Below are 27,402 nucleotides of genomic sequence, written 5' to 3' on the forward strand. Positions count from 1 at the left end.
TCTTAATTTATCCGACTTCAAATGTTTTTTTTTTAAAGTAAGCTTAATCAAATAAAAACTTTATATCAAATTTACATCAAATATCTATATCATTGAAATTTAATTGATGATGTTAAAAATTTATCTAGTGATTACGTTAATTATGAAATTTTATATTATTAATTAATTCAGAAATTTTTGTTTAAGTGTTCTTAAACATTTTAGGGGTTGTAAGCATTTTAATACTTCTTAATTATTTACTATTTTGAATTTCTTTCTTTTTTTAGTTATTTTCTGTTTTAATTTGGATTTACGTTTTTATATATATTTGTATGTTACGTTTATGTAGAATTTTTTTTAAATATGGGGGCTCGGCGATAAGGCAAAATGTGCCTTCATGCTCAAACCATTAATTTCGATATGTGTATTCAATGTAAACATTTTTTAACGTCGAAATATATTACACACAAAGTTTCATAAATGGATCCTAGTGGATCTAATTTCAAAAAATCTTAAATGACAAATTAAAGTGTGAACAAAGAGTTTTTTAATAGATTTGATTCATAAACGTATTTTAGACGAATTAATTTCGCTGAAAGACATTTAACAAAAAAGCAGCTTTTTCCAAAGATTTAAAACGTATTTTAGGACCAAGAAGACCGAGAGCGAAGCTTTTAGTTGAAAAACTGTTAAATTAAAGCTTAGACATTATCACTTAAACGGTTAATATCACTTTCAATATAAAAAAAACCATTTCTACAGTAAAATGAATAGTATAATTTTGTCGGAAGATTTTCTAATAGTATAATTTTGACCGAGGTTTTTTTTCTTTCCGAAATTTGCCATTCGAGTAATTATTTAAAATTGTAATAAATACCGCCAGAGAAGTAATCTGCTTTTTTTAAATAACCCTTTTCAAATAAAAAAAGTGGTATTCACCCAGTCATTATAAACTATACTATTATTATAAGATACAGTATAATAGTACATTTCATTTGAAACCTAACAGGTTTTTACCTGCTCGGATAACTCACATGCATGTTACTTGCAACATTTGAGTTTATTTTTTTTATTTGTTTACTTTTAAGTTTTGCAATAGTTCGCTTTTCAGTCAGTATGAGAAAAGTTTGTTTTTTCAAAACCTTGTGACTGATTATCGTTATGAATATATAATAGGCGTTACAAAGATGCGTTAATCGGTACTTTAAATAATAAATGTTTTGAAAAAAAGTACTTAAACTTTTGTTAAAATTTTATCACTTGATTTTATCACACAATAAAATTTATAAGGAAATGTTTTTTTATATACAGTAAATATGTTTCAAAACAGTTGAAATAAATGTAACGTCGGTAAACTCATTTTCACTATTTATTTACTGAAAACTTTGCTGGCCGAAAAGAATAGTTACGAAGTGTTTTTTTTTGTTGTTGTACAAATCAATTTTAGTTGCATTGAAGTAATGACAATTGGTTGGATAATTAAAGACCTTTTAATACTTATCAACGATATCGTAATTACGTTAATTACGCACGTTTTCTTTCAAATAAGTCTCGCTATGACAATTAGTCGCTTCTGTGAAAATAAAGTTCATTCATTTTCATTGACTGATTTTAAATTCTTTTTATACTTTCTTGAAAAAAAAAGCTTTTATTACTGTTATTTTATTGCTGATATGACGAAGTTATTGTTTTTAGTTGTTTTCCGTAGATTATAATATAACGCGATAAAATGAATTTGTGAAAGCAAATAATAAAATTTTATTGACATATAACGATGATAATGATGGGAAAATTGTTTCAAAAGTTTACTTTGTTTTGTTTATACTTTTTTTTTTTGAATAAATAAATAATATTGTCTCTTTTACTAAGTAAGCATACAATCCTAAATAAACATTATGTACCGTTATAATTATTCTTTTTTTTTTTTTACATTAGAAAAAGAAGTTCAAGTTGTTTTAAAGTAATAAGGTATGGTGATAGAAACAGAATCAAAAGAGCAACCCAAAGTGTACAAAAAATTAGTCATAGTTGGGGATGGTGGATGTGGAAAAACATTTCTTCTTTTAGCATTCGCTAAAAACAGAGTACCAGAAAATTACGTTCCAACTGTTTTTGAGACTTATACTAAAACAATTTCAGTCGAACAACATACGGTCGTTCTTTCGCTGTTTGATACTGCAGGGCAGGATGCTTACGATAGACTAAGACCTTTAATGTACCCAGACACAGATATTTTACTAGTTTGTTTTGCAGCCGATTCTCCGGATTCATATTATAACGCCCACGATAAATGGATACCTGAAGTGAAACACTTTTGTCCGAATACTCCTCTGATAATTGTTTGTACGAAAGTAGATTTGCGTAATGATGAGAACACTATAAAACGATTGGCAAAAATAAAGCAGGTGCCAATTACAACAGCTGAAGGAATAAGAATGGCAAAATTTGCCAAAGCGGCATCATATATGGAGTGCTCAGCTAAGACTTTTGTTAATGTCAGTGAGGTTTTTCATGAAGCAGTTCAGGTTTCGTACCGAAGCTTGAAAAACAAGAAAATGAGAAAAAAAATAAGTCATTGTGCATATATATAATCATATATCGGATAAATTAAATTTATATATATATACTTATTTATTAAACCTATACTGCTTTCTTGATCTTTGTGTTTTCAAGGTTTTTGTTCTTTTTGTTGGATTTTTAAATCTCCTACATTTTAAATGTAATTTACAAATAAATCTATTTTTAATTCAATTTTTGAGCAGTAGAATGATAATAGGAAAATACATTTCATTAAAACGAATATTTATATTACTGCGCTTTAAGCATATAATGCTTGAAGGAAAAAATTATAAGTTCATATAATGTGCATATTTGTGTATATCTTTTTTATAAATTTTTAGAGTGACTTTGTAAATAAATAAAATTTTAGTTATGTCTGTCGTTATATTTTCGCGTTTTTTTGTTTTTTAGTTGGCGTGATAATAAGACGCAATTTTTAATAATTTTTTAATCAAAAGAACTTGATTCGAATATTTTTTGTTAGAGTGATTCGTAAGTCAAACTTTTATTGTGACGTATATTTCGAAGCAGCTCAAGACTTTATCCTTGTCTTTATCGTCTTTTTCTGGATCGACAATTTGCACTCTTGCCCAAAAGTCACCCTAAATTATTTTATTTTTTTTTAAACAATTTTTTGTTTTTATTAAATGATTTATTATTTTAAATAAAGTTGAAAAAATATATAATTTTAACTAGGTTTACTACAGTATAAAACTTAAACATAATTCTTACGTTTAAGACAAAGTTGGGTATATAAACGAGAATTTGTTCCTCAATGTCAGAGGGTAGCTGAAATTTCAAGTTTTCCACTCCTATTGTACAGTTTTCACATGACTTACGAAAAAAACATAACTCTGGTAATTTATCGCAATCCACTCCAAAGTCGCTAAAAATGTTACAAATTTAATAGATTCTTTTAATACGAAAAAAAGAAAGATAAAAATTTTAGAACAAATTTAGAGGAACAACATGTTCAATAAAAAATATATATAAATTTATAATAACAAAACGTGACATGGTAGAAATAAAAATGAACTGATAGAATTTTTTATAATTTTCACAAACAAGAACTGCTAAATAATCTTGTTTGTTTGTCATATTAACAAATTTAAGTAAACTATAAACAGTTTAAAACAATTTCGAAATGTTGACTCTATGAAAGACATTGTGCTTTGTAATTGAATAAAAACTAAAATAATTATTTTTTTATTTAAAGTAAAAGGGTTGAGGAGTAAAATCTCTAATCTACAGAGCTAGGATTTTTCAAGTTTGATAAAAATATAATGTAATGCATCAGTAGTAGTTGCAGAAAAATGTCTCTATTTTTCTGTTTACTGTAATTGAAAAAGGTTTTGAAAAGGTCGTGAACAAAAGAAACAAAAAATTTTTATACTTACCATCCTACGCACGGCAATCTTAACCAAGATTCTAATACTTTTCTAGCCAAACTGAACTTTACGAAAATCCCTTTGGGTAGTTTACTCTTTAACGTTAAGTTACCAGAGAAATAAATTAGGGCATTATTTTTTAGAGGTAACGGATTTGAAAGCTTGGTTATAAATATTTGCAGTGGTGCCATTAAATCTATGAGAAGAAGAATTTTTAAAACATATATATTCGAAAAAAGAATTGGTTTTAGTATTTTAATTTAAAGTTTTGATAATTAAATTGATTCCAAATATTCTTATGTTTTTAAATTATTTTCCATTTTCTCAAAGCCAGTTTGAGTCAAAAAATAAAGGTAATGATGAAAACCACACCTAGTCGCGTAATAATAGTAGTAAACTTCCCAGTGGGCACAGGACCTAAATAAGACGTCTTTTGAACGTTCAAAAGACGTCCAAAACGTTCAAAAGACGTTTAAAAGACGTCTTTTTTACGTCCTGTGCCCACTGGGTTAGGCCTTCTAAAGTACTTGAAATGTACAAAAACGTGAATTTATCGTGAAACTTATACCTTTAAAAAAAATGAAGAATAAAAAAAAATTTTTAGTGTCGATTATCTCATATAAATTATGCATGTTGACACTCATAATGACCTCTATCGTATATTATCTATATTCTGATCTCAATTAAAACTTATGCATATATTCTGAAGTATTAGAACTGATACTTTTGTTGTTTAAAATATTAAACTTATCTTAACAATAAAAGAAGCTGCTCAAAGATAAAAAGACACTTATGCAAAAAAAAAAAAAAAAAAAAAATGTTTCATCGTAAATTGAGTCTACTCAATTTCATTTAAAGTACCTTTTTGTATAGTCAATATGACTATCTTTTTTTCGAGTTCTGCTTAATTTTTATGAAAATGCAAAAGTAACTAAATAAGGCTATTTTGTCTAAGGTACTTTTAATTACTTATGCATTTTTTGTCACATCACTTTAGTTAATAAACAGTTAAATATTTTCTGAAAAAATAGTCTTCTACTTTCCTGCAATTTATAACGCCTTAAACGTAACGATTTACGTATGAAAATAAAAAATAAATTAATAAATTCTGAGTTTAAAATGTTTATTTTAAGAGTCGATTGATTTATTATTATTGTTATTGTTATTATTATTGTTATTATTACTATTATTATTATTTTTTTGTTCTATTTGAAACAACAAAAATTGCTGTAGTCCCAGCTGGCACAAATACGTCTTTTAGACGTTTTTTTTCGCATCTAAAATGTTAACACTTTTAGATATCTATATTTAGATAAATATAAGACATCTATTAGTAGTCATCTTTTAGACGGCTTGAGACAACTATTTTTCGTCATATCAAAGATAATTACAATTAGATATCTTATAGTTTTTTGAATTTAGACGTCTAAAGGTGTTAACATTTTAGATTCTAAAAACACGTGTTTGTGCTGGCTGGGGTGTATCGGCACCAACCTCTTTTATTACTTTTAAGTGCCTTACAAGTTCAGAATACTTAAACATTATTCTAAATCGCTTCATAATAATAATCAGAACTCATAATTCTTTATAAACGTTATATGAGATATTATTTCCTTAGGCATGTGTCAATTGAGACCAATGATGTATATGTCTAACTTTGATCCGATAAGTGAAGCCACTTTTGCCCTTTTCACAAATGGCAGATAAAATTTGTAAATAAATATTATTTAACTTTTCTTTTCTTAAATGAAGTAAATATATTTTTCAATATAAATACTATTTATGTAAAAGTGATAAGAGGAATATATAATACTTTTAAAATAATAATTTATGTTTCCTAAACTCATTTTCAATTAGAAAGGGATTAAGGTTTTGAATAGAAAAGCGATACGACAGATGCATATGAAGCATTTATATGAATTATAAGTTATAATTTATAACACCTATAATAAACCTATAATAATAAACCTGGATAATACTATTATCATAATAAAATATATATAATAATAATACCTAAAATACTTATAAAAAAAACTTAAAAAAACTTTTATAAGTATTTTATAATTATCAAAACGTGTTTTTGAATTATTTTTAACTTGTTGGGAATTTTTATGTTCTAAACTTGCATTTTCAACTTTTATTCCACACATCGGCTTCACCTTTTGCTCTTTTTACAAATGGCGGACTATTTTTATAAACAAAAATTAAAATTTATCAAAAACTTTTGTTAAAAAATATAATCTTTTTGTACTAAAAAGTGAAAAATAAACTTTTTAATTTAAATTTAATAGTTTAGTAAATTAAAGGTTGATAATTTCTCGTTTAAATTTGTCTTAAACGTAAAAATCATGTTTAAGTTATTTACTGAAGTAAACCAAAATATACTGTAGTAGAACTAAAGATTGACAGGTTGACAAGATTTATACAGAAACATACCTCCCAATCTTTAGTTTGCTGAACTATTAAATTTAAATTAAAAAGTTTATTTTCGAATTTTTATCACAAAAAATATTATATTTTTTGCAAATATTTTTTCTATATTTTATTTTCTACTTTTTAGTCTTTACAACGAGCTACGATATATAGCATTGCGTTTTTCAAGACATTTGTAATAAAATCGAGCTTTTTAGTCTTATTAAAGAAACGGAGTTTTTTTCTGATTTAAGGAACGGAATACTGTTTTTTTTTTGTAAAAAAATATAAATTTTTCATATAAAATATAAAAGTAAAATAACACAAACTATAAATACTTCATTTAGATTGCCACCCTCGTCCTCCCACTTATGTAGTAAATTTTTATATTATTATGAAACAAAATTATGTAGTAAGTTTTATTAAAAAAAAAAAAAATATTAGAAAGTTTATTTCGAAAAAAAGCTCTTAATAAAAAGATTTAAAAAATAAAAAAATACGAATCCACTAGAAATCTTAGTGATCTTAAAAATGAAAAGATATATTGATAAAAAAAAAATTCTTTTTAAAAATAAACCCGAAAGCAATTTAGAAGCCGATTTTTTGAAAAACGTTATTTTTGATACATAAAGGTTGACAATAAAGTGTTTATGTCAAGTGAAAGGATAAATTATAATAAAGTGGTTCATATATTATCTTAAGGGGGCTCACCCCTGTCAAAATAGCAAAAAATTAATTTTTTTTGAAATTTTTGGTTTTTCATGTTTCAAGTGTAAAAATTAACGAGGAATCTGATTCTGAATTAATATTTTCAAAAAAAAACACATAAGTATGTCTATTTATTGATTATTTGATCATAGTCAAAAATAACCTTCTTAGCAACGTCCATAGCAACAATTTTATTTTCTCTTTTCCACTTATCTACAACACCTTTTTCTTAAAAGTTAATCTTATATGATTAATCTGAGTCTGTGAAGTATTAATTTTTAAAAAAGAAAAGAAAATTTAAAGGAAATCAATACACAAGCAAAAAACAATTCGTGTCCATGCAATCTGAACTATTAAATTATATTCCAAGTACTTCAGCATCATTACCAAAGACAAGATCGTTTACTAGGCTGTCAAGCCATGCTATTTCTCAGCCTTTAAATGATGGTATTACTGGAAATAGAACTTTGGATATGTTTAATTTATCAAACTTAATTTCAGTTCTTGGTTGTCCTCAATGTAAATAAAGTTCATGTTTAAAGCTAAGTGAAAGTTTAAAACATGGATAAGCAAGTAAAATGACTGTAAAATGTTTTTGCCAATGGGAGCATTCATTTTGGACATCAAATCTGCCATTTATGTCACGAGGGTTTGATATAAACTACAGAATAGTATACTTAATGCGTAGAAGTGGTCAAGGCTTTGCTGGTATTAATCGCTTTAATGCACTTATGAATTTTCCACCACGATTTAAATCAAATAACTATAACAAGATTGTTTTTAAGTTAAAAAAAAGTGTTAAGTTTATTGCCACTCAAACTATGGATGATGCAGCTCAAGAGCTAAAAGAGTTATCCAAAAATCAACCACAGAATAATTTTTATGATATACCTGTGTCATGTGATGGCACCTGACAAAGACGAGGATTTTCATTGCTAAATGGAACAGTAAGTTGCATTTCAACTTACTGTTTCATTTTAACTTTAACATTTGAGCTAAAGCTGTTATTAATTTGTATGAAAGACTAAATATTGTTCCAGGGTTTTATACCAATCTTGGGTGTGATAAAATCAATACCAAAAGGATTACAAATTCAACAAAACATAATAAAGTTAAAAATGTTCTCCGTCGTCGTCAAATTAGAGGACAAAAAAAAAACAAAGAGGATGATAAAAAAAAGCAAATGGAAGGAAAAACCTATAAAGCAGGATTATTTTAAAGTTAATTTTAAAGATGTTGTTTTTTATTTTATTTAGTTTTTTTATTCTGGATATGCTGTTTTTTTATTTTTAGTTATATATCGTTTTTTTGATAAAAAATGTTTTTCATGTGATATAGTCTTTTTATATAAAATTATAGATAATGTAGATGTTGTATAAATTTCCATTATCAAAACACCTTTTCAATTGATTTTATTATGCTTAGAATTGAAAAGCTTTAAAATATAATTTCTTACTATAACTCTTTTTACAAAATGTTTTACGTTTTGCTTATTTTCTCAGATTGCATTTTTTCCGAATTTAATAGAATTTAAAAATGTGGTAACTTTGGTTCTATTATAGCTTTTGAGCTGATATTTTCACACAACACACATAATAGATTGTTTCATGCAATAAACCAAAAGTTTGATTTAAATATTTTATATTGTCTATGATTAACTTGTATAAAGTTCAATTTTATGTTAAAAATATAGAAAAATATTGTTAATTTTTTAAAAATTCAAAAAGTCATTCTTCCCGAAATAATATTTCACTTTTTTTTGGTTTATTGCATGCATCTAATGTAAATAAATAATGTTAGAAAGTTTCATTGAAAAATAGTGTACCAACCCAAGGGAATTAGCTTTCCAAATTTCAAGAATTTATGACTTTTGCCATTTTGAATTTGTAACCATGGCAACAGTTGACATTTTTTAAAAATGAAAATATATTTTTTTAAACACTATTATAATATCCTTTCCAATGAATACCCTAAAAATCTTATGAGCTTGGAAGTTGTCGAAATATTTTTGAGGGGGGTGAGCCCCCTTAAAAAAATTCAACATCTCTCAGATTTACCGACCTCAATCCAAAAAATATATACACTATCTCCAAAAATGATTCAGACATAAACCTTACAGGAAAATTCTACAGATGGGCAGACTAATTTGAAAACAACATAAGAATCACAACAACAACAAAAATGGTGCAATTATTTCACTATATCCACAAAAACACAACCAACAATAAAGCCGACGAAATAAAATACAAACTTATCCACTTTGCAATACCAATCAATTCAGTATTTTAAAAAAGAGGCTACATACCCGACGATCTTTGCCATCAATGCAAGAAAAAAAAAAAAAAAAACCTAACCCATATGATGTTCAGTAGTGAAAAAATACAACCGCTCATAAAATACACAATTGCTCTAATTCAAAAAATCTATCCACATCACCCACCTCTTAAAAACACATTTAAATTTCTTCTTTTTGCTTTAAGACCTGTAAATAGTTTTTATATTGGAAATTTAATTTTTAACGAAATTTTTTTTTAATAAAGATATGAAGAAGAACCTTTTTTTAAATTGCAATGCCCAGAAACCTATAGTTCAACTATCTAGTGCTTTTAAGAAATTCGAAACAAAACTAAAGAAATACCTAGTTAAAATTCTTTTAAGTCGTAAAAAGGTTTTTTTAAATAAATATTTTGGTATTAAAATATTTTACAGAAACGTTCTGCTGCATACATAAACCTCGACATCAATATGTCCTTTATGGAATAACAGCTTGACATCTTCCTAAAAATTAATGTGCATTCAGCGAAAAACGTCAATAACACTTCCACAAGGATATTTTTTGTAACCGAATTATGTAACCATAAGTTATATCAAAATAAAAATAATTTATCAAATTTAACAAACTCGTGTACAAGCGCAAGTACAAGTTCAATATTGGCAATTTGAATTTAAACTTTGCATAAATTTAAATATCATATATATTATAAATTTAATATTATAAAAGAACGTTCTATAAATGATATTATTTTCCTTTGTTTTTCATTATTAAAGCATAGCATGCCTTTTAATATTTTAGTTGAAATAAGTTCTATGTTTTATTTTTTTTTTCATGTAAAATAAGTGTCATTAATAACTAACCAACCACCTGTAAAACCTTACAAACTTAATAAAAAATAGAAAAGTTTTTGAAATGAGAAAAATATTAATAAATATTGCTGAAAGTTTCAGATGCTTCGCTATGGACCAAGGAGACCGCCAGGTTTTACGTCGTGGCAAGATTATTGTACATATCATTTCTTTTTGAAATTCTTTCTGAAATCAAAAGCGATTCTATCTATAACTTTTTAGATATATTCCAAAATTGTAATAAAAATTATTTTTTTCGGGGCTTCAGAAAAATTAAACTTTCATGTTAAACCTCCATCACTTAATTACTTTAATAGTTACTAAAATTGCTTTTTTATAATAGCGTTTTGAATATTCATAAACATACACAGTTATCATGAATCCTGAATATAACAACCTAGCTGACCCAAGAACCCACTTTTATGGAAAGATATCGTACACACCAAGTTACCCTGTGGTGCAAATTTTTAAAATCTTTTAATTTTGTCCGCGTAAAAAAAATTTAATTTGAATGTTCAAACTAAGTGAAATTTTGACTTCATGGTAGTCTATGAAAACACCTGTAGAATGGGAAAAACTCTCATTCTACAGGTGTTTAATTTAATAAAAACTGCTATAAATTATAAAAAATTGGTGCAAATGCAGCCTATGGCTGCACCAAACTATGGACAACAGCCTCATTGGTTAACTGGTTAAGTTTTAGAGAAAGTTTTAGTTTAAAATTGTTAGTTTTTGCTACTAAAACTTCAAAACATAACTAATTGCTGTGATATTTGTTTACTATTTTCAAAGTAATGGTTACATGAGAGTTCCACTATTTAATATCAACAACTTTTGTTATTATTGTTTTATTGGTACATGTACCATATCATTTTATAGAACAAAATACCAATTTGTTATTCAAAGCGTGGCTTGACTTGGCTTATGCATAGGGTGAAAATCTCGGCATTTTCTGGGGTATAAACTGCTGTCAGAATGCATAAAAATGTTAAACAATTTTCTAGAGATACTTAAAAAGCAAATAAAAATATTTATTTAAAAATAATTGATATAAAAATAATTATTTATTTCTCTTTAAAAAAAGAAACTTTTTTGTGATTTTATTTTTATTTGCGAAGAAATATTTTGTTATTGAATTAATTTCTTTTTGTTATTAACTTTCAATATTGAATAAGATAATTGATTGATTTATAAAAAATCATAACATGAAAAAATGATTAAGGCGATTGTCAAATAATCGTGACGATATCTACATTTACATTTTAAATTGACACTTGAAAATCATACTAGGAATTTACAAAGAAATTAAAGGTTAAGATTTATGTTATTTTTTGTTTTATCTATTTTAAAGTGTTTGTTTTTTTTAATGTTATTTTTCTCTTTGTCCTTTTTTAAAACCTTTGACATAACCTTTTATATCAAAGAATTAGTTATGTTTTTCGAATCAAATTAAACCCTCGTTGTGCAAATTATATAATTATTGATAAAAACAAACAAAAAAACTTGATATATTTTTTGATATTAGTATCTTGTTCAGTTATTAAATGACTGAACAAGAGAAACAAGAATAAGAAACTAAAAAGGCTAAAAAAGTCTCCATATAAAATCTTTAAATAAATTTAATTTTTTCAATTTTTAATTTTATCAGTTTTACTTTTAAACAATTATTTTAAATAACTTTAAAATATTCCATATTTATAAATTTTCTTTGTAATTATTAATTTATTTATCTTTTTTTTTTTGTGTGTGTGTGCTATCTTACTTTTTTTGCGTGTGTGTGCTATCTATTTGAATAAAAAAAAACTTTTACTAAAAATGTTTTTAATTCATTTTAAGCATTTTAAACATGATAAACTGCAAATAAATTAATATAGTTATTTTTTTGTTTACTTTCATAGAAAACCTAAAATCACATTAAATAAATTTTAGTTTGTCAAAACAAAATATAGTAAAACCAAGTCTTAATAGACGAACACATCTCGCGGGCGGGCCTTCTTAGCGGCAAAATTGGAAAAAATTTCTACATAAGAAACGTTATTTTCTAAATCTGATTCAATCGAAAGGATCATTAAGTAGCACAATCGCTCCTGGTCCATTGTGGAATGAAGATGATCGTTGATGATAGCTAACTTGCTGTAAGATCTTTCGCCTTCAGATGTTGAAACGCGCAATGTTAGAAAGATTCTAAGTGAAACACACACTTTTAGAAATATTGAATGTAGCCCCTCTGCATAAACTTCATTTAAATGTTCGACAAGATTTTCGCTGGCTAGAATATTTCTTCTTACGGAAAAAAATGCCGAATTTCATCAGAAAATTCGTTTTTATAAAAGTCTTCTGGATAAAGTTAAGCCAGATTCTCAGCTTTTAAACCTAGTTTTTTGTCTGTTTAAGATTTCTCCGACGACCAAAGAAAAAAAACTTGTTAGATTTCTCTTCTATTACTTTAAATCTTGATCACATTTGACAAGTCATCTGACTTGTGCAAGTGCAACAATGAAGACATTACTCACAAAGTTTTGATACTTCTTTGTGATTGTAATTAGCAGTTCCATCAGGGAAGACCTTTTTTTTTTGCGTTCTCTTCACAGCAAACATTATTGCATTAAATTTTAAGTTCTTTTCAACTTTTCTTGTCTCTATCAAAATCAGGTCTCAAGACAAACGGATTTGATCCAGATCGTTTAAAAGAACCATTTAGAATCATTACTTTATTATCGAGGGTGAGTGGAGTGCCTGGAAGGTCTAACTCTTTTAGACGATATAATGATTTCAAGATTTCTCTTGGATTTTTTGCTAGTGGCTTGACTACTTCAACAATTGAGCTTCATTATGTAACATAAAGTTTATGAAATGGTTGGCCTATCTCCTCCTAAAGAATTTTCCAACGAACTGGGGTGCAGTTGAACAAATTGTATAGCTTTTGAGTATTTCCAAAATAGGATTTCGTAGAAGCCAATAAGTCAATAGTGTGTTAAGTATTTCAAACTGTGAGCAGAGCAAGGTATGAAAATTGCTTGTGGATTATTCTTACTAATCAGAGCCTGAACTCCATTGTAAATACCTGCCATATTAGCGCCATTGTCATAGCTTTGACTATAACAATTTTTTATGGTGACCTCATTCTCTTCTAACAAATTCAATATCAACTTTGTTGTATTAGATCCCTACTTCTTTTTAAGTTATTTTAGCATAAGGAATCTTTCTTTGACCTCCCACAGCTAGTTATCACTGAGATACAAAAAACGAAAAAAAAAAGTAATTTGACTGCTGTGGGACAAATTGGGTGTGCTGTCCATGGTGATGGTGATATATATATATATATATATATATATATATATATATATATATATATATATATATATATATATATATATATATATATATATATATATATATATAATTATTTAACGGTTTGTAAAAGTTCTTTTGGAACCGTTAAATAATTTTTTTTTTTTAAAAAAAAAAAAAATTATTTAACGGTTTGTAAAAGTTCTTTTGGAGATAAAGTAAAATTGGAGATAAAACAAAGCGACGGAAAGAAATTTTATATTGCATTCTTGACGTCACAATTTTTCTAGCTTTAAGAAATTTAGCTTTTAGGGGTAAGGTATTGTTTTTAGATTTTAAATTATATTTTGTACTATTTTATATATAACTTAAAAATCAAAATTATAAGTTATAATTGGATATAACTATGGATTACTATTTTGATTAGTTTTTGTTTGCAATTAGCAAAATCTAATCAAAAGAAGTTCAAAAATAGGAATGGAAACTTTCTTTGAGCGCTTGAATTAATTGCTCGCCACAACAAAACGTTACAAGATCATACATGCATCTTACTGCTAAGCACCAAGAAGAAGAAAAACGCATGCAAGCTCATTACTCATCCTGGAAATCACAGAATGGATTTGTCGAGGAGTGCGACAAATTAGTGGTTCGAGAAGTTATTTGAGCAATCAAAAAAACAATATATATATGTATATATATATATATATATATATATATATATATATATATATATATATATATATATATATATATATATATATATGTATATATATATATATATATATATATATATATATATATATATATATATATATATATATATATATATATATATATATATATATATATATATATATATATATATATATATATATAACAACAACCACAAATCATCATTCAACAATATTAAAAACAAAAATTCGACCGCCCTATCAAACTATGTCTGGGATTTAAAAAACAATTTTAATGAAACCCCTATGCTAACATGGTCTATTCTCAAATCAGTACCCCCCTACTCAAATATTTCCAAAAGATGCCTACTATGTCTGTATGAGAAATTTTCTATTATATCATATCCAAAACCTGAAGAACTGTTAAATAAGAGAACCGAAATTATATCAAAGTGCCGCCACGAAAATAAATTCTTATTAAAAAATTACAAAGCTCGCTACAAACCTGACTAACAACTATAAATAAAAATAACTATACTAATCTGCTCCATATATCTCTAGGCTAACTAATAAATTACTCACATACACAGCTTTTGTAATATATTTCATAATATTATGTATATTTTTATATCAATTTTAATTCTTATTTTCTTATTTTTATTTTATTATTTTTTAACACACAAATAATACACATTAACACATAAAAAATATTTTAAACAACATTAAGCATATAACTATTTCACAATTATTAGCCAACTAAAAACAAATTAATAATATTATTAACCTAACTACTAATCAATTTCCGTCCCGTAACGATCTAAAATACAAATATAAACCGTAACGTCCACTGAAAAAATCGTAGCAAAATTAAACTTTTACTACTTGCCTGATGATTGCGATAACACATGAAACTCAGAGTTGCAATATTAAATTATATTATAAACATAAGCATTTAGCTAATTCCTGGTACTGCGGGTAACAGTAACATATATATTATATAGCTCTAGTTTATCTATTGAGCACTCTTTCAAGTATACAATATTATACATGATAATATAAAGAAATTTTCTTTATTCATATATATACACTTACGCATATATATATATATATATATATATATATATATATATATATATATATATATATATATATATATATATATATGTATATATATATATATATATATATATATATATATATATATATATATATATATATATATATATATATATTTATATATATATATATATATATACATATATATATATATTTATATATATATATATATATATATATATATATATATATATATATATATATATATATATATATATGTATATATATATATATATATATATATATATATATATATAAATAAATATATATATATATATATATATATATATATATATATATATATATCACAAATCATATATATATTATACATGTTTGAAAAAAAGGTCATGCCTGAAGTAAAAGTAAAGCCCTAGGTTATTATCTGCCTAGACCATGATATAGTACTTAAGATTTTATTTATATAATAAAATTATTTTATGCGAAGACGAAAAAGAAACTTGGGGCAAACAGAAAAAAAAGTCCATTTATTTTTCCAATATAAACTTGGTGTTAAAGATATTAAAATTGAGCGTGCCCATCGCACTGGACAAAAGAAAGACGGAAGACCTCGAACAATAGATCTCAACCTTCAACGATATAGAGATAAAGTGAAAATATTAAAAAAAATAAATTGATTAAAAGGAACAAATATTTTCGTTAACGAAGACTTCTGTACTAGAAACCATTGCTATCAGGAAAAAATTGTTTATAGACGTAAAACAAAGAGGCTTAAACGGATAGAAACTTGCGGTTACGTAAGATAAAATAATTTGTTTTAAAAACTCTATTTATGATAACAATAGAAAAAAGTAAACTAGTTCACATTCCTAAAATGAGCTTTTTTAAACATATATAACTTTTAAATATATATGCAATCATGGCTGCATTAAACAATTTTGAACCCTTGCTTTCAATTTTTTTTAAAAACAATTTTTTTCCCAGACCGAAAACTCAGACCCCGACAATAATTTTTATTGTGATGCTTTTTCTGATTGCCCGTATCTTTTTCAAACCGAATAGTACATTTTTAAGAATATTATTGAAAAAAGTTCGAATTAAATTAGAATTCTCTACCTCAATATAAGAATTCTAAATAGCAACTTTGAAAAACTTTTAAATTTACTAGAAGAAACGAAGAACCTTTTCAACATAATATTTTTAATAGAAACGAAATCTAAATAGTAATTTTCAAATTCCGCATTTTAATATTATTTCTTTGGAGAGATAAATAAACAAGCAAGGTGGTGGAGTTTTAATTTATGCGCACGAAACTCTAAGGTTTGTTTTGAGAGGCGATTTGAGCGTATCTGATAACGACAAAGAAGTTTTAACAATTGAAATTGAAAACAACTTAACAAAAAACTTATTGATCAGCTGTTGTTACCGGCCACCTGCTGGCGTGAGTGAAAACCTTAACATGTTTTTGCCAAACATTATTAAAAAGGCGATGCCGAAAAGAAAAATTTATTTCTTACTTGGGGACTTTAATATGAATTGTTTTCTTTACAATAATGTTTTGTTTAGTGTCAATAATGACACTAAAGTAAAAAGTTTTAATGACACATTTTTTGAAACAGGATCGATCCCCTTCATCAATCGCCCTACCAGAGTAACTATAAACTAGGCGACATCTATAATATTATTTCAATTGATATTTTTAATTATGGCACGAAAAAAAAGGTATTTTAAAAACTGATATACCGGACCATTTTCCGATTTTCGTAACAACTAATACAATATAATAAAATATAGCAAAAAACATTGATTATAAAAAAGTATTCATGAAACGTATTATTAATCAGAATAATTTTTATTTATTCAAAAACCAACTATCTTTACTCCATTGGAGTAATATTTAATATTATATTAGCATAAATGATAATGCAAGCAAAATATATGAAACTTTCTTTAAAACTTTTTATTCTATATACTGCGCTAACTTTCCCGTAGTTAAAAAAATAGCAAAGTCTAAGAGTTTGAATTCTCCTTGGATTATCAAGCGGTTTAAAAAATCTTCCAAAATCAAGCAAAAGTTATATATAAAACAAAATTAAATGCAAACAAAAAAATTTAAAAAACTGTAAATATTTATTAAAGAAAACTCGAAACAACTTAAAAAAAAAAAAATTATTACTCAGAAATACTTAACAAATTAAAATATATCACTAAGTGCATTTGGGAAATAATAATGGAAATTACAGGAAGACAAACATGCATTGGTTTTTTGCCACAAAAAAGCGACGCCTTTTATTCAAACCAAATAACGAAATGAATATTTAAAAGGTTTTAAATTTTCGGATAGAGCACATTGCATTTTTGCGTTACTATTAATTCTCTGGATTGAGAAACGGCTCATTTATCATAACTGACGTGAACCAAAACAGTTTTAAAACTATTAAAAATCAATCAACAAAACTTTTAAGAAAGGTAAATAAGGCGTTTTAAAATAAACTTTTTGAGCTTTTATGACCGCCCAAACATTAATGACATTGTCGTAGCTCATCTTTTTAGCCGAAATCTTCCTTAATCAAAATAATCAAATATCATTAACGCGATCATTTAGTAAACTCAAAATTGTAAAAAACTCTCTCCGTTTGACCATGGGCAAGCATGGTCAAACGGAGAGAGTTTTTTACAATTTTAAGTTTACTAAATGATCGTTCACCCTAAGCTACTGACATAGGAATAGTGTTGAAAGTTCAGAGAATGATACAAATGTATGAAAAAAGGCGTTCAAGCTTCTTCTAAAAGATAAGATCGAGTAGCTGCATAAGACTTCCTTCCTTAAAAATTGTTATGTGGGAATTGTTTAAAATGTAAACTTCTTTAACGAGAATATTTAGTTTACTCTCTCAGATAAAACCGTGTTTCTCATACTTTATTTTAAACAGAAAGATTATCATTATCCAACCAGACGAATGAAAACATATTGCCAACCATTCTTCTCGTCTCAAATCTTGAATCAATCTGCTGGATCTGACTATCTAAATCAACATTTAAAACGTTCCCTTTAAGTTCTTCTGTTTGGCTGAAGTGGAAATTAGCTGTGCTTGATGCCTCATCATGAAAGTGCTTTAGCTTAAGCTTTCCTTTAGTAGCGAGTTTAGCTTCGAATCCTAGTGGTTTGGCTATAACTACAGCCTCTTAAAAAATTTACAACCAAGAGCCCCTAATCCGTTTAATATTTTCCAGCAACTGTCTAATAACATAAAATAAATTGAATCAAAAATTAATAAAAGTTAGTCCTATAATTAATACTCAACGTCTTAAATTAATATACTTCAGCCTAATTCATAGCTATATTAATTATGGTAACATTGCGTCGGCAAGCACACAACCCTCTAAACTTTAAAGGATATTTTGTGTACAGAAACATGCTTGCAGAATTTTATACGGAAAAAACAAATTTGAGCATGCAAAGCTAATAATTAGGGAAATGAAGATGATGCATGTATACGAGATAAATACATTTCAACACATGATCTTTATGTATTATCATTTAAAAAATTTCACACCGAATAACTATTAAACCAAATTTAAGATGAATCAAAACAATAACTGTTCTCTGAGATCAAACGAGAGACTCACATACACACTTCCTTGTAAACTAACTAAATACAAAGAATATAGTAAAACATATCGAGATCCTAAGATATGGAACAGTTTTAAAAAAACCACATCAAAGGCTTTGAAAGACTTGCAAAAAGGAATAAGAAACAAATCAATGCAATGAATATGATTTATTTTGAATTTATCAGACAAAATTTCAGTTGCAAAACTTGACAAATTCGTAGATGAGGAGAAAGAATTAAAGTAATCACATAGGGGATCTATGTGAGCTTTAACAAAAAAGTGGTGACTCTGGTCATCCATATCTTCTTTGAGCCCCAATCTGTTTATATATTTTATGGAATAATTTTTTATATTATTGTTAGAGATGTTCGGACTGATTGACGTTAAACTGAAAATCTCGAACGCGGTTGGACGTCGAACATGCAAAAAAATGAAAAATAAAAAATGACACAAGAATCGGAGATTTTTTTGCACCAAATAATTCTTCATATTTACTGGTATTTCATATTTACAGGTTCGTAGTAATTTCCAGAACAGATTTAAGTGAAGTATATACCGGTAGTAAATTAAAAAAAAAAGGTGAGTAAGTTTTCAATAAGTTTTCTTAGTGTTTGTCCTTGGCATTAAAATGGGAATTTTGCAGTTCCTTGTCCATTCGAAGTAGCATCAAGGCTTCAATTGTTTCTGGTGCAAGATTGGCTCTCCTGTCATTAGTAATCAGCTTTGCAATGGAATTCAATCGTTCATTTGAGGCTGAGGTAGCAGGAATGTCAAGAACAAAGCTAGATACAATGAACAATACTGGAAATGTCTCTTTATTTTTTCCCCACCACTTTTTTCCCAAATTTTTTAAATCTTGAACATTTGGTGCCACAACTTCAGTTCTACTATATTGTTCAATTTCATTATTCTCAACAGGGGCTGTTGAGTTAATAAAGGAAGAAAGTGAAGGCAAAATGTGGTTAGAAAAAGGCTTGGTAGAGGAGTGCTGCTTTTTCTGAGGTGGAGAATTGGTCGGTGATGAATTTGTCTTTTCAAAATTACAATATTGTATAAGACGTCGCAGGTTTTCCTTTGTTTCTATAAGCTTGGCAGAAGTATTTTGTCCGAAGACTTTGAAAGGCTTGCAAAAAGAAATAAGAAACAAACCAATGCAATGAATATGATTTATTTTGAATTTATCAGACAAAATGTCAGTTGCAAAACTTGACAAGTACGTAATAATATCTCTTTGGTTTTCATAGTCCTGTGTGAAGACCTGAGAATCATATTGAATTTCAAAGTCAGAATCATTAACCCAACGCAAGAAGTTTTCAACTGGAAGAGTGTTTGCCATGTCATTTTCATCATCAATTACATAAGACTCAGGATTGTCTGATTCAGGAGTAATGTTCAAAGGAATCTGTGCAAAAGATGAGGAGAAAGACTTAAAGTAATCTTGCATACTAAAATTTAACAAAATTGGCATATAAATTGTTGGATAGGTTGACCCTTCCAAATCATCACTTGCAGCTTTGAAAACTTTTAAAAATTTAACCAAAACCTCTAACTGATTTTTGTCGATTGCCTCAATTGCTACCATTTTATTAGTTCTTCGTAAATGAATCAACAATTCATCATACATTAGAAGGACTCCTTTAAAGAGTGCCAGATGTGAACTCCAATGTGTAGCTACATATTTTTTTAGAGTCCGGCTTAGTTTTGCATTCACATTTCCACTCTTCACGAATGTAACAACTTGATAACAATTGCGAAGAAGGTCATGCAAAGATAAGCAGTGAATTTTCAGTTCAGATGGTTTAAAAAGTTTTGTCAAAACATTGTTCAAGATGTGGCTGCTACATGAAATTCTTGTCGATTGCAAGATTTCTGGACGAATATCTATATATTCTATAGAACCTTGATCAGTAGTGAAAATTATTCGTCTCAGTCCGCTAGCTGTATAGGCATCTACCATTTTAAAATTGTCAATGAGATATCGAGAGACGACAGTGGCAGTTTTTGAAATAGGATGAAACACAAAAAAAACTATTGCCGCCTCCTGTACTTGATTATTTTCAATCCAATGCAGCGTCATCGATAGATATGAGTTTCTGTGAAAATCATCAGTCCAAATGTCAGTAGTTATGCCTACACCACTTCTTTCTAGTTTCGCTTTGAGTATTCGGATGATTGTGATTCTAGACTTTGAAACACTAGTTTTCATGCTTCAGCAACTTTGTGTTTAGAAGGAAGAATGTCTTTAGCTGTAATATGTCCCCGATAAGTAGCACCAGGATGAATAGCAGTATTTATGACAGATTCAAATCCTTTCCCATAAATTGTTACAAATGGACGAAGATCAGTACTAAATAACGCAAGACAACTATCCAACATCGCATTCTTGTGGTTTTTATGAACAAATGTTTTGAAGGTAGAATTTTCCTTTTTTATTACTCGCAAAATAGACTGTGAAGGATCTTGAGCTATTGGGGCATGTGTTTTTAAATGTCTGATCAAAGTAGTAGCGCTACTTAGCTTTTGGTGAACAGCTTTTTTACAAATGTTACAAACTGCAATATTTTTGACAGGTTTGGTGGCATGTAATTTGAAGAGCAAAGAAAAATTCATCCAAACTTCTGACTTGCCTACACCAGTAGTTTTCGCTTTCAAAAGAACAGAACCACTGGAAATTTGTTCATTTAAAATTGCATTAAGTTCAATGACTTATGATATCTTTTATAACATGCGCCATTTTGTATTTTTGTGTAATAAGTTCTCGAAAATGTGTAACTAATATTCACCAATATCCTGTAGTCCAAGAAGAATGAAACTGTTAAAAGTCTTGAAATAATTTAAAGCTGTGGTGAATAATCGAAAATAAAACCACAAACAAAAAATAATTTCCATGAAAAAAAGCATGAAAAACACACCTGGAGAATTACTCAACTTTTCTACGGTCACATACAAAGCTATGATGCGTATATAGAACAATAGACCATTAAAAGTTTACAACAAGATAACAATAGAATCGAAATAAATAAAATATTTAACGTTTATATGTGCGCACGTTTCATGCACATCGGACACAATTTGGGCCATGTCCGACCATTTCTAATTATTGTATGAACAGCAAAATATATATAAAAAAAAAATTTTTTTTTGTATATATATTTTGCTGTTCATACAATAATATAAAAAATTATTCAGCTTCTTTTACTAGCAAACATCTTTATGCAGAGTCATTTGATGTATAGCTGTAATATCAAGGTATGGGGCTTTAATAAGATTGTGATTTTGCAAGTACCATGGAGCATAAAAACAACAAATAAACTCCGCCATTTGTTCTACTTGAGCTTTTCTTCTTCCTCTTTTATCAAAAGATATAGTTGTTTAGATAGCAAATATAACTTTGTATAATAAAGAGCTGAGCTAAGATATCTTGCATGATAAACAGCACCTGGTTTTCTATTTTAACAACCCCTGATTTCGATAAATAAATAATTACAAGCTCTGCTAGTGCTTTTCTGTCTTTTCTATCTATATTTTTTTTTAATGTATTTTTTGCAATAATCAAGTGCATCTGTTGCTGCTTTTTTGACTACAGTACCAGCCTTTAATGACCTTAATATGTATTCAAGATTGTAATGAAACTCTGGATTGTCAAACTTATTTCTTAATCTTTTAAAAAAAAAATTTCTGGTCCTACCTTTATTTCATGAGTTACATGTTTCTGAAAATGACTTATTCTAAGCTCTGTAACATGGTGCCTGCAAGCAAGCTGGAGAATGTATTTACCTAAATCATTGGTAATTCTATTAACAGTTCCTTTCGTAATGCCAGTATTTGTTGCTGTTGTGTCCAAGCACAATCCACCAACATTTGATTTAATACCATATTCATCTAGCAACTGCATTATTGATTTAAATTGATCATCTCCTAAAGAGGATGGTAAAGGCAATTGGCCATTAATATTTACTAGTACAGCTCTTCTTTCCTTTAATTGTCTCAAATATAGTTTTCCATCAAAATGAATTATACATGGGAATGTAGATAAGCGTACTTTTGTTTTAATATCTCCTTTATAAATATTTGAAATTTCTTTATTTTTTCTTTTTATTCTTCTATTTGCAGTTGAGAAACTTGATTTGATTGCGCTCATGTCTACTCCTGCAGCTTGAACAACCGCCGTTGTAGTTCTCTGCAGAACTATAGGAGAGTTATACGATAGGAGATGCTATTAAAAGTCGCTATTAAAGCAACATTTCTGGAATAAATATCTTTATGAATGTTGGCCCGAATAAATATCTTTATAAATGTTGGCCCGAATTTTTGTGCTGCTTGGTTTATTTTTTATATTTTCTGAACTTAGGTCATCATTACTTCTAAAGTCTTCTTTGTAAAATTTTAAGATTTTACTCGATGATCCATTTTTCATTGCATTTTTGCACTTCTTTATATTTAATGATTTTACCTTATATAAAAATAAATTTATTAGTTATAAGTTTTTAGAGTGACAAATTCACAAAATTAGAGCATACTTAATAAATTTATCAAACTATAAAGAATTAATTTAAAAACTAAATGTATGGGTAAAAATCAACATAGTGTAAGTCCAAAAACAAAATAAAGTTAGATAAATCAATATTTTATATACTAATGCTTCACTCCATATAGTAAAGTAACTCAATAATTCATCAACCTTGAGAGCATCATTTAATTAAGATCTGGCGCAAAACTGCCTAAATATTAAAAAAAATAAAACTTACACTATATAAATTCTCACAACCAAAACATAATCAAATTACTTTCTTAGTATATTTAGTGTCTAGAGGACCCTAATGATTTAATCTTGGACCTTTTTGGTCTGCTAAGAATTGTAAATCTTCGATTTTAGATTCATTGGATCTTAGCTTGTCACTTTGAATAAAATCCTTTAGTTCTGGAATTCGTATCCAAAAAATACGTTTAACAAAATTTTCAAATCCTATTTGATTTTTAATATCTTGTTTTGAGTTTCTTTTGATTTTCTTTAATTAATCAGAATATTTTTGCTCAAGATTTTTTAAACTTTTTCGAATATTTATGTCGCTAATAAGTGGAAACCCTGCTTTAATTCATGGATGTTTTATTTTCACCATGATCATTCACATTCAACTGGTTGACACCTACAAACATTTAAGTTTGACTTTGGAGGACAATATAGAATATCCAACTTTTTTGTAATTCCATTTGGCAAATTTGATTGACATTATTTAAAGTGTTGCAAGATATCCATACCTGTTGGAAGTTGCGTTCCTAAACCATATAGATTTTTATTAAAATAGTATTACTAAAACTATATATATAGTATAAATAAGCGCGCATTATTTATCTTACAGAGTATAATAGTGTGATGGATTGGTGTCGATATTGAGATGAAAATGTGTTTTAGTGACCATGACTTCTTTTCAGGTAAATACAAAATATCATAAAACCGAATCGACAACTGAACATTATTTTTATTTCTATGCAACACATACCTAAAATAGCAGTTGTAGCTTTATCGATAATATAAAAAAATCTTTATAGAAGATCTCAAACTGTTATTGCGCAAAATCTTGTTTTTTGATAACTCATATCAATACTTATTCAGTTACTTAAGCTTTTATTTTGAATTTTAAAACTCAAAATCAAAAATGTAAATTTAAATCAATGTAGTGGCTTCATATTAATTGTTTTTTATTTAAAAATAAATTCATATGAAACTTTAGTAAAAGAAGATGAACTGTAATGGTTTGCTATTTATTTTATTTTGGGAAATGGCAGGAGGAGGGGGATGGAATAATGTTAAGGAAACTTACCTTCAAATACGTAACTAATTAAAATAGCAAGCAATGTACAATTTTTTAACCAAAAAATTTTTTTATTATATCAGAAAAAATGTATTTGTATACTCCAAATGCTTTCTTAATATCAAAACATAAGTCATAAATTATGCGAATTTATGAATAGTTTGGATAATAAATGCTCGGTAATAAAACAAAAACAAAATAAGTAAGAATTTAAATGCAAAATATATATGTAATGTAAGCCCTTTTTTTTTAATTCAGCTAAATTGGTTCATATTAGACCTTCCCTCAACGTCACAGAAACCAGCAATATTTGACGAAAAAAAAATTTTCACAAAAATGAGCCTTGATGGAGGGTCTAGAATGGTCAGAAAGTGACCGGTTTGTTTTAAAACCTATTTTCTATATAATTGCCCCGAATTTAACGAAATACGTATTTTTGTTTTGAAAATTCTCTCATTCAGAGGCACCCTATATATATACAAAGGCCATTTTACGGGGGAGGGAGGGTCTGTGTTTCACCCCCGCAAAGACGGTGATTTTCAAGTTATAGTCGGTTTTTTTACGAATTTAGCCGGCTAGTTGGGTATTTACACAGTTTAGTCGGGTAAATTTTAGTTTTGTGTCTTAATTATGGAAATAGTAATCATAAATATGAAATGAATGATAGAAATACATCATTAATTCTTGAGCCAAAGAAAATTGAGAGAGACCTGGGTATCTTTATATCCAATGATCTAAAATGGAATCAGTTCGTACAGGTTGTAACGCGAATAAAATACTTGGCCTTTTAAAAAAAATTTAGATCAAGAGATATGAAACTTTTTAGTAAACTATACACTACATATGTTAGGTCACATCTGGAATTTGCTATTTTGGTATGGTGTCCTCACTTGAAAGGTGTCATTAAGAAAGTTGAAAAACTTAGTACAAAGTAACAAAAGTGCCTCATGATTTAATAGGGTTACCTTATGATGAGAGGTGTCGGCGTCTCAATTTTACAACATCGGAAACTCGCAGGAGACGTGGCGACTTGTTTCAACAGCTTAAACTAGAAAACGGTTTTTAGATCGTCAATTGACATAATTCACCAATTCCCAGATCAACATGCAACGTCCTAATGCGCGAACTTACATATAATAATACTCGTAATAATTTCTACACAAATCGTATTTATAATAATTGGAAGAACTTGCCGATAGCATGCAAAATGACTCTGTCAGTTAATGCGTTTAAGGATAGAATTGACAAGTATTTTTATTTTATTGCTACAGCAGCAAATAGTACATCATATACTGATGCTTGATTTGACGAGCTGCGCGTTTATTAATTAATTCGCGCTTTAGCATCTACAATTATTAACTTTTTATATTTTCCTATTAACTTAAACTTTAACTAAGTGAAAGCAACTTTTTTTTTTACTTTTTTTCACTAATATTTTTTTTTTTACTTCAAACTTAAATTTACAAACCTCTATTTATTTTTCTATAATTTATTGGCTTCGTTTTTTTTTTTTTTTAATGTAGTCTAAAAAGACGTATCTAAATATACTACTGTTACTATAGCAATAAACAATAGTATAAGATTTTTATTATATCATATAAAATAATCAAGACAATAATTATTAAATATAAAATAATCATTATAAAATAATCAAGATAAAAATAAACGAGTAACGATGACTTTTTTCTAGTTTATTGGTTTTGTGTACTAAGTTAAAAAGAAATATTTAAAATCTAATTCTCTTATAAAAAAGAAATAAGAACCGTTTAGATTCTTTTTTCAATTTTTTTGAAGGACATTTTTAAACAGTTTTATTTTAAAAAATCGAAAAAAACTTTTAATAATTAAAATATTTTAAAACACAAACACAAGTTTTTAGAGTTTCAGTAAAAAAAGAGAGTTACAACTATTGAAAAATTACACTTTAAAAATAAAAAACTTAAAAAGTTTTGTCTAATAATATTAATAAAAAGAGAACAATAAATTTTTATTGCTTGTTGTTGTTGTTTTTTTTTAGGTGCCCCAAGAAAACCTAACGGTTTTATCACAGAGCACCGCGGTAGAATATTTAACTAGGAGGAATGATGCATTACTTTTAATCATTACTTTATTTTGCATTTTCGTACAAGTTTTTTTAAAACTCTTGCAACAGAGTTTTTCTAGAGATGCACTACCCAATAAACAAATGAATTTTAAATTTCACTCAAAAAAATATTAAAGTAAACATATGTTTAAGTTTTTCCTTAACAAACATTAAATTAAAAAGCCAACAACTGACAAAAATATTCATAAAAGGACATTTTAGTTTTAGGGCGTGTGTGCAAGATTGTTGAAAGTAATAAAACTATATTTAATCAAAAACAAATGGTCGTTTAATTATTGAATATATAAATCACTAGTAGGTGCCTTTAACTTACAACATGGTAAAATAGTTTTAATAACATTAACCAATAACTTATTTACGAACAAACATAAACAATGATTTTGTTTATAAACGATGTTAATCAAAAACTTCGTAAGTTACATATTAAAACAAATATAAACAATTATTAAGCTAAAATTATGAATCTCATAAAAAGAACGAACATGCATACCACAATTGTTGAATTCAAAATTCGCTTGACAAATAATCGTTGCTGAATTAATGATGAATAAAATATGTAAGACATTTTCGGTAACCATTTTTCATTTTAGGTTATGTAAAATGTTTACAGTTTGCAATCTTATTTAAAATGTTTCATAAGTTAATATATTTGGGTAGCAACATTT

General features: G+C 27.2%; 2 protein-coding genes across 3 annotated transcripts in view; one reads left to right on the forward strand and one right to left on the reverse strand.

The window, feature by feature from the left end:
• Positions 1-2,911, forward strand: part of LOC100207737 (ras-like GTP-binding protein Rho1) — a 7,341-nt gene extending 4,430 nt beyond the window's left edge. For both annotated transcript variants that reach the window (XM_065806020.1, XM_065806021.1), the window contains exon 2: positions 1,915-2,911. In XM_065806020.1, the coding sequence (XP_065662092.1) occupies positions 1,950-2,570 (621 nt within the window). In that variant the 5' untranslated portion in view covers positions 1,915-1,949 and the 3' untranslated portion in view covers positions 2,571-2,911. The remainder of the gene's footprint in view (positions 1-1,914) is intronic.
• Positions 2,833-27,402, reverse strand: LOC101238727 (uncharacterized). Its single transcript, XM_065806022.1, has 4 exons — positions 27,228-27,402; positions 3,936-4,122; positions 3,271-3,424; positions 2,833-3,140 (listed from the first exon to the last, which is right to left on the reverse strand). Exons 1-4 carry the CDS (start codon positions 27,313-27,315, stop codon positions 3,036-3,038), a joined length of 534 nt encoding a protein of 177 aa, XP_065662094.1. The 5' UTR covers positions 27,316-27,402; the 3' UTR covers positions 2,833-3,035.

Source organism: Hydra vulgaris, chromosome 09 (assembly GCF_038396675.1).
Source record: "Hydra vulgaris chromosome 09, alternate assembly HydraT2T_AEP".
In the NCBI taxonomy this organism is placed as follows: Eukaryota; Metazoa; Cnidaria; class Hydrozoa; order Anthoathecata; family Hydridae; genus Hydra; species Hydra vulgaris.